Source organism: Desmodus rotundus, chromosome 12, assembly GCF_022682495.2.
Source record: "Desmodus rotundus isolate HL8 chromosome 12, HLdesRot8A.1, whole genome shotgun sequence".
NCBI lineage: Eukaryota > Metazoa > Chordata > Mammalia > Chiroptera > Phyllostomidae > Desmodus > Desmodus rotundus.
In genome coordinates, this window is record NC_071398.1 from 41313281 (window position 1) to 41322196 (window position 8916).

The 8916-nt window shown below is 53.1% G+C and overlaps 1 protein-coding gene across 1 annotated transcript; it reads left to right on the forward strand.

Annotated features, from left to right (window-relative positions):
• The first annotated feature begins 308 nt into the window (after window positions 1–308).
• LOC112312885 (CD177 antigen) lies at window positions 309–8178 on the forward strand. Its single transcript, XM_045202886.2, has 9 exons — window positions 309–376; window positions 452–592; window positions 855–1040; window positions 1712–1831; window positions 1985–2101; window positions 6218–6358; window positions 6993–7178; window positions 7317–7448; window positions 7685–8178. Exons 1-9 carry the CDS (start codon window positions 325–327, stop codon window positions 7951–7953), a joined length of 1344 nt encoding a protein of 447 aa, XP_045058821.2. The 5' UTR covers window positions 309–324; the 3' UTR covers window positions 7954–8178.
• Window positions 8179–8916: the final 738 nt, after the last annotated feature.

An 8916-nucleotide genomic window follows, 5' to 3' on the forward strand; every position in this document is an offset into this window, starting at 1 on the left:
AGGCTGGGGGACAGGGTACCTCAATTTTTAAGTGTTCAGGGGTCTGGGGTCTGGACTCTCAGGTCTGAGTAAGGAGGAGGATTAGACTTCTGGTTCTGAGAGAGAATGGGGCTGGGAGGCTGGATTCTCGAGTCATAAGGAAGAGGAAGGACTCAGGTTTCTTGGCCTTTTAGCCAGTGAGACTCAGAGGGTGGGCCCAGGCCAACTTTGACAAGGTCATCCACTCCACACCCTTTCCTGGCTGCCTTGAGTAAGGAGAGGTATAAAAGGGCTCAGTTTCCTGGGAATAAGAACAGGAGCAGGAGAGTTGTAGCAGCCTTGACCATGAGCCCTGCCCTGCTGCCAGCCCTCCTGGGCCTCACCCTCATGCTGCCCCGTGAGTGAAGACCCCAACTTGGGAGGGGATTTCCTGGGAGGATGGGCTAAGATGGATTTTCTGTTCTCATCTCAGGAGCGCAGGCCCTGACCTGTCAGTCAGGAACAGGGGTGGTTGTGAAGAATGCAACAGAACTGCCCTTGGAGTGGACTGTTGAAGAGAAGATCTGCAGCGAGGGCTGGGGTTGCCAAGACACGGCGATGTTCCTTGAGAACGGTGAGACGGACCCCATACACCCCAGGCATGACCACCACTCTCACACGTGCAGGGATCTCCCTCCTCCTGACCAGTCCTGCCTGCCTTCTGGGTGGAGACTTAGGAGACACCCTCCCTCACACCAGCAGCTGTCCCCTCCGTCATAGGAGGAAGCCTTGGGAGCCCAAGTGCCTCCACTCCAGCCTCTCACCCCAGCTACAGACCTTCCCTCTAGGAACCCAGAGTCCCAACCCTCACCCGGCCTGGCCCCTCTGTCATCCAGGACTCCAAGTGCTCCTAGTGTTCACCAAGGGCTGTACCCAAGAGGAGGATCAAGAGGCCCTTGTCACCCAGCACCAGGCAGGCCCTGGCCTCTCCATTGTCTCCTACACCTGTGTGTGTCGCCACAAGGACTTCTGCAATGACCTCTCCAGCACCCCTCCTCTCCAGACACTGCACTCCCCTGAAGGTGAGACAGGAGAGAGAGGAGGAGGAGGAGAGAAGAGGGGCTGTGGGGAGGAGGGGAGCACAGAGGCAGTGTTCGCTTAGACCCCTCCTGGTCACCTGGCTTGTCCACACTCCCCCGGACTCCCTCCCCGGCCCAGCTTCCTCTCACAGTCCTGGGGCAGCAAACCAGACTGCACCTCAGACTTTGGCGATGGCCCGAACCTGGGCCATGCTCCCTTTTCTATACTGTTGGGCTTGCTTCACTCATGTCTCATTTAGGGTTTTGGTATTTCCTATTCTGAAGTGAACTTGGCCTGTATCTTTTCACTGTCCTTGTCTGTGTCCTAAACTGGGTTTGGGGTGACGCTCTGCCTACTCTTCCCTTTGGGGCATTGTGTCAGCTTGGACTGTGTAGTAGACGCATGGGTGAACTCTGCTCTGGTTCTTCCCAGGGGACCCCTCCTGTACCAGTCCCTGGTGCCCCTCCCAGATCTCATGCCATCCCTTGGTCTCTCCTCAGTGACATGACCGCAGTTTCCTGCACCCCAGGTCTACATGAGAGAGACTTGAGCAGGGCAAGTCGGGGGAGACTGAGGAGGTTAATTCTGGGATCAGCAAATAGGATTGGGTAAAACGCACCAGATCCAAATACGGAGGCAACTCAGTCTTCCCTTCTTCCCTCTCCCCTCCCAGTCCCAGGGTCGGTGCGGTGCCCAGTCTGCTTGTCTACGGAAAGCTGTGAATCTGAGACAGAGGTGACCTGCCCCGTTGGGCACACACACTGCTACAATGGGGTCCTCCAGTTCAGGGGAGGTGAGCTGGGATGTGGGGATCCCTGTAGGCACTGAAGTCAGGGAGGGCAGCTAAGACCTGGGACTTGGAGGAGGGTGGGTCTGTCTTCTCAAGGTTGGATGGTCCCAGTGGTGGGATCTCACCCTCTCTCACTCTCCTGACCCCTTCCCACAGGGGGCATCAACAGCAAACTGAGAGTCCAGGGATGCACGTCCCAAGCAGCCTGCAACCTGCTTAAAGAGACTCAGGAAATCGGGCCCTTGTCTGTGAGTGAAAACTGTGGTGCTGATGGTGAGTCTCATGCCCTGAAGACAAAGCTGTGACCAGCCCTGAAGCCTTAGGATACAATGACCCCTGTGAAAGTCCAGCATCCAACACATCCCACCAACACTAACACCCACAAGTAATTAAGAAGTTTATTCCTCACTCAGGTATGCTTCATGTGAGGGATTGTCCTGGTAGGTGCTTTGGGATGAAGGTGCTGGTAGGAGGTCTCCACTTGAAGTGGAGAGGGTGCATGGTCCAGGGGACAGATATAGGACAGGAACTCACTGGTGGGTATTTTAAGAGACACCAGGACTGGCCAACTATGTGAGGGCAGACTGTGCACATGGGAGGGAGTGGGGAGCAGGGAGAAATGTCAAGTGGCACATAGGGCTGCGTGCCTTGCATTCTGCTTTATCCATTGGATGCAGATGTGAATGCAGAGTGCCTGGTTCTCATGCTGGGAGTGACTCATTGTCTTCAGTTCTATATCACCACACTCTTGACCTTGGGTAGCCCTGGGTCTCTCACCTCTTCTCAACCACCCTACCTCCCCCACCCTCATGTATCCCCCACCCATGGCACTAGAGCACCCCAGTATCCATGCTGCACAGGAAGGAGGGTCAGAGAGAAAACCGAGGATGCTTCAGGTGTGATAGGAACAGCAGGAGCCAAGCAGGGACATGCAAAGTGTCCCCAAGACTCACGAAAACAAAGCCCAACCATTCACTGGGCAAACTGACAATGACCTGGAGTGTCTCAGTGAGGACAGGAGTCAGGGAGGGGAGTGGGGATTTAGCAGAGTAGGAAGAGGGCCTTCTTTGTCCGAACCTCAGTTTCCTCATCTGCCCACAGCACCCAGCCCTTAAAGTTTCAAGGAGAACATTGAGTGGATTCAGCAAACAGTCCTCTGCTTGGATCCCAAAGGGAGACTGGGATCTTTGAGGACAGGGTCTGGATGTCACTAACAACAAGGTTTATAGCCTGAGGCAGAAAGAGGGCCAGCACAGAATGAAAAGTCAGTTTGTGCAGGATTCCAAGGTTTCCCTTGGAGGCTGCAGACCCTGTCCCTGCCATAAATGGCATCCAGGACAAGGAGATGAGACATCACAGATGCAGATGGTCACAGGGCTCTGGTGAAAGAGCCTGGGGGAGCTGTGAGCAGGAAGATAGTAATGTCCTGGGGGCTGGGGTTCAAGGAGGGCTTTGCAGAGCAGGTGACCTGTGAGCTGTGCCTTAAAGATTAGCTGCAGTTTATTAGTAGAAGAGGAAGAGGACATAAACAAGCAGAGGAAACAGCATGTGCAAAGGCCTGGTGATAGGAATAAGCCTGCTGTTTTCAAAAAGGGCTCCTCAGCTCAGTCTGAGAAGTTCTTGTCAAGAGGATAGGTGCAGCTGGGACTGGGGGGTGATTGTCAGTTTTTCAGGTAGACAAGGTGTATGTGGGTGACCTCAGAAGAGGTAATCCAAGCAGAAGGATTGGTGGTGCAAGGCCAGGGAGGCAGGACATGATCTGGAGTGTATCTTGGGAATAGATATTGGTGTGGGAGTGGGGAGGGAGGGTGGTGGACAGGTCAGCATTTCTCCTGGGGACAAGGGAAACATGGAAAGGCACTGACCACATAGGGGCAGTCTGAGTCTCTCTTGCTGATTAATTCTGGTTAGTTGTCTGGCCCTCACCTCTGGGACCAGGAAACACTCTCAGTCCAGAAGGCATTCCTGAAACAAATCCAATGTAACCCATGCAACACACCATACCACACAGACACACACACAATACACACTACATACAACCAGACTCACAATGCCACATGGACACAACACATCACATACTATACTCATGCCTTCTTATACCTTATAACACACAGCACAGACCTCATACACCACACACAGACCACACAACACATCACATGCCACATACACCACACATAAACTAAACACAGACACAAAAAACTGATACCATGCCACCCCTGTGCAAAAAACACAACTTTCATCATACCCACATACTACACATAATACACAAACCATGCAAACATATCATATACATATCAGACACTTCACACCCACACCCACATACACTTCCCCACATACCATACACAAACCACACACGTGCCACATAGCTACAATGCCACAGATGCATATTCCTAATGCATAAACTTATGCTGTTAGCTTTCAGCAATGGAGTTGGATCTTGGGAGATGTGTTTGCCTTCCCTGGTTCGGTCCAGTGCAGCAGTTGAACAAACATTTATTGAGCAATGGTAAGAACAGACCTCAGAAGCTGGGGTAAAACAAGATGTCATGGAGAGAGAAAGCCATTCCAGGGTGACAGACAGCTCCCAGGAAGACCTGGGGCTGGGGGAAGGCTGGGTGCAAGAGCACAGGTTGCCCAAAGCAGGCCATGGCAGGAGCCCATTGAAGGAGAACAAAGGCCTGGAACGTGAATGGCCTTGACTGTCCCCCTTAGGAACCAGGCTGTGGTGCCAGTGAGGGCGGTGGGTCAGCACAGTCAGGAGGAGCACAGTGGCTAAGAACCTAGGTCTCAATCAGGGAAATGTGAGTTCCCTTCTGGGTTGTGGCACTGGACTAGTTTGGGGGGATCACCAAATCTATGAGCTTCTTTCACCAAACTCAAGGAGGAGTGGGTGATTTCAGACAGTCGGGAGCAGAGGGGCACATGCAAAGGCCCTGGGGTGGGTGGGGGACTGCTGGGTGTTCAGGGAAGAGCCCAAGGCCAGTGTAGCCCCAGAAGTGTGTTCAAAAGGGAGCAGAGAAGGACATGTGGATGGAGAGGCGGGGCCTTTGGAGCCATTTAAAGATATAAAATTTTATTATGAGTGTGGTGGGGACCTATTGGAATCTTCTGAACAGAGGAGTGATGTGAATCGACCTACCTTTTATGGGGATTCCTCTGGCTTCTGAGTAAGAAATATATTAAGTGGGAGGTAGGTGTGGGGTGGAGACCCCCAGGGAGACTCAGGACAAAGCAGGTGAGACCCAACAGGGTCTTGGACGCAGATGGAAGCAGCAGAGGTGGTGAGAAATGGCCAGGGTCTGGAGGTGTTCTGCAGCTTAAGCCAACAGGGTATCCTGATGGGTGCAACATGCAGTGTAAGACATAGAGATTGTCGAGAATGACAGCAATGTTCTCAACTTGAGCAACTGCAAGTCAGGAGCTGCTCTTGACCAACATGTGGAAGGTGGGGGAGGGGAGAGCAAGGGCCAAGCTGGGAGGAGGGCAGCAGGAGCCACAATGTTGTGGGCTGTGAGAACAAGTGGTCCTCCTTCATGAGGCTGTTGTGAAGGTTACCCATGTTGGTGGATGCTGTGTCATCAGCCCAGGAGTTCCTGCATCACGTGACACATCCCTGCTGGTGATGCGATGGCTGTAAGTGAAGGTCTAGGCTCCTGGGTTTCACACTGGACTCCTGAGAACCTCAGAGGTCAAGGTAGCTGTGCATGGTCATCAAACCCTGTCTTCCCATTCACTAGTCCCAGGGAGCCCAACTTAGCTAATTGTTAATGGTTGGACACTGGAAAATCTACTTCACAACTCCTCTGCCTCTGTTTTCCATGTTGAAAATGGGGAGCAGTAAGTAACACCACCTACATTGGTGGTCACTGTGAGAAAACGAGGTAACCCGGACCAGAGTGCGCCTTGGGAACCTTAAATGGGCTACTCCCTGGAAAGCAGTCACCACAGCTGGGCACACAGTAAACGCTCAGTACACACACTAGGCACTGGAGGAACTTTGTTTGGGACAGAGGGTTTCTCAGGTAAAACAATACGGGGTGTCAGTCTACACTCCTCGTCATCCAGATGAGGACCTTGAGCCCCAGCGAGGGAAGGACAGATGGCTCAGGTTAAGAAAGATCCATCCTCCTCTCCCACACCCCAGGGGAGGAGCAGCCTTCAAGGGTGTTGAGCAAGGTCCCTGCAGATGCTGGAGCAGAAGTGGTGGTGTAAGGAATGGGGGCAGTCACAAACATCACAGGTCCCTTCTCAGCCTGAGATGAAGTGACTGTGTCCAGGTGACCCGAGCGTGACTCAGGAATGTGATCACCTTCTCAAACACGGGATCTGGAGGCAGAGACATGGCTTGTTCCTGGGCTGACACAAACCCTGCTGATTTCTTCTTTCCAGCTTTTTGGACCTGTCAACAGGGGGGCATGCATCAGATTAAACCAAACCTGGCTAAGGAACCCGTGGAATGGAATGCATCTGCAACCGTGACATGTGATCTGGAGGAGGTGTGTCAGGAGACACTTCTGCTCATAGATGTAGGTGCGTGGGCTGTGCACCAGGGCAGGACCACTGCACAGTGTCCTGGGTCTCCCGTCCTTCATTCTGTCCCCTGAACTCCTGGAATTCTACACCTCACTTTTCCTCTTTCTGCACCTTGCTGTCTGCTTCTGAAAGCTGGGGACTCAGTTCTGGCAGTAACATTACCTACTCTGCTGGGACATCATGAGGATGTATCCGATGGTCCATGCAGGTCTGAGAACAGAGCCGGTACATGGTAACTTCGGTAACTTTGAGCCTTACTGAGCACCTGTTGAGGGCCAGGCTCTGTAGATCCCATTGGGTCTGCCTTCCTGCAGCTTTCCATGTCAGTGGGGAAAAAGGAAATTCAGAAGAGAAAGGAAATAGGGACAGCAAGGTGAAGGTTGTAATTTGAACAAAGGGAAATCAGGGAAGGCTCTCCTGAGAAGGTGACATCTGAGCAAGAACTGAGAGGGGACAGAGCTGGGGGAGGACCAGGCTCAGGCTCCAGTCTTGGCCCCGCCTGCAACCACCCATGCTCTTGTACTCAGGGAACCTACGTTCACCCTCTGCCTGCCAAGCATCCTGGAATCCCTGGCTCCAGTCTCCCTCAGAGCCTCCCCTACCCGCACCCAGCTGTCACTCTCCCCCACAGGACCCACATCACTCATTGTGGGGAGCAAAGGTTGCATCAAGACCAAGACACAGAATTCCCAGACTGTCTCCATCCACTCGGGGCCCCCTGGAATGGTCATCGCCTCCTACACCCATTTCTGCTCCTCCAACGGGTGCAACAGTGCCAACAGTACCAGTGTCCTGCTGAACTCCCTCCCTCATCCAGGTAGGCGAGCCAGGGGAAGGCAGAGAAGGGGAAGAACATGGGGAAATGGGACCCCACAGATAAGAATATCTGAGTTCAAGGAGGGTGGCTGCAGCTTGGAGTAGAACTGTGCACCCCAACCTTCTTTCTGCTCCCCAGCTGCCCCTGCCCCAGGAGACATGCAGTGTCCCACCTGTGTGCAGTTTGGTGGATTCTGTACAGACTCTGAAAATGTCACATGCCCTAAGGGTACCACTCGTTGTTATAAAGGTTACATGGGTCTCGAAGGAGGTGAGTGCTGAAGACCAGGTCCCAAGGATAAAGGGGCTGGGGGCCTTGATTCACTGCTGCTATAGTGGGAGGGTGCTTGAGACCCTGGCTCTTGGGCTCAAGGGTGAGGGTGCTGGGGACCCAGATTTCTAGATCTGAGGGTGGAGAGGCCTAAGATCCTGATCTGCTGCTCTGAGGGGGAATGTGTTAGGTTCTGCGATTCCTGGGCCTTAGGAATTTAAGTCTTCACTCTCTAGGTGGGCTGACCTCCGCACTCAGCATTCAAGGCTGCATGGCCCAACCTTCCACCTCCTTGTTGAATCACAACAACGTGATTGGGCCATTCCACATAGTGGAGTTCCCTGAGGTTGTCAATAAAGATCGCCAAAGTGGAGCTGCTCCTAAAGATCTCCAAAATGGGGCTGCTCCTGCCCCCTACCTGGCTCAGGTGGTGGGGCTGGGGATGTCCCTAGCTCTTTGGTGTAGGATGACCTCCCTGCTCATTCTATTTCCCTGTGATTCTTAGCCTCTGCTGACCCCTAAACCAAACCCTGCTCTGACTTCATAACCAAACACTGAATTGTTTTCCTGTCTTCTCTATGAATTCTCATCACACCCACAACCACACACATTATGACCTGGTAGCAACATAAGGAAGGGCCTGGGAGCAGCTGAACTGGCCCTTTGGGAGCCAGACACTCAAAGAGTGGCCACATGTGTCTGATGAATAAAGGCATCGTCTTTTCTCCCAGTGCTGGGGTTTCTCTATGGGAGGGGAGGAGAGGGCAGGGCTCACAGAGATCTGGGGTGAGGAGGAGAGGAATCCAGGGAGAGATTCACCATGTCAGGCCCTTCCTTCGCTGGTCTGGTGCACGTCTCTGTCCCAGCTGGGGAGGTAGCAGAGCCCTCGTGGGTCTCCAGCTGTAGGTATTTGGGCATCACCATGACCTGGGAGGTGAAGGTGCAGTTTGACCAATGAGGCTTCTACTTAGGAGTCAGGATCCCTGCACAAACAGGAGCCTAATCCCAGCTGAATCACTCGATATATGGGTTTGTGTGAAGTGAGAAAACAAGAGGGTGTGCACAGTTTTCTGAGCCTGACGCCACAGGTTCTGTTACCATCCCAGGTGAGATTTTCAGGCATCTCCTTTTAAAGGGCCCAGCATGCGGACTTACTCAGACTGATTTCCTCTGGGCTCCAGCACTGAGGCAGCAGCTTGAAGGATACCAGTGGCATACAGGGAGGAACTGGAATGTCTGGCATCAGGGTGAGAGCTAGGGGACAGCTTCCTCCCTGATGGAACTGCAGGCAGTGGCCATTGTTCCTTTTCTGAGCCCTTTCCCACACAGAGTCACAGAGCAATGGCACCATATCTGAGACTCCATCAATCTGACTCACACAGTTTGCCCTGTCCTGGTGATTAACTAAGGCTCCTCCCCATACAACTTAGGAGCCCACGCAAACTGGTAACAGAAGCTCTTCCATATG

Coding starts and splice junctions, on each gene's coding strand:
- LOC112312885 (XM_045202886.2), top strand. CDS start 325: ATGAGCCCTGCCCTGCTGCCAGCCCTCCTGGGCCTCACCCTCATGCTG. Junction 1,041..1,711: donor GACACTGCACTCCCCTGAAG/GTGAGACAGGAG, acceptor CTCCCCTCCCAG/TCCCAGGGTCGGTGCGGTGC. Junction 2,102..6,217: donor TGAAAACTGTGGTGCTGATG/GTGAGTCTCATG, acceptor TCTTCTTTCCAG/CTTTTTGGACCTGTCAACAG.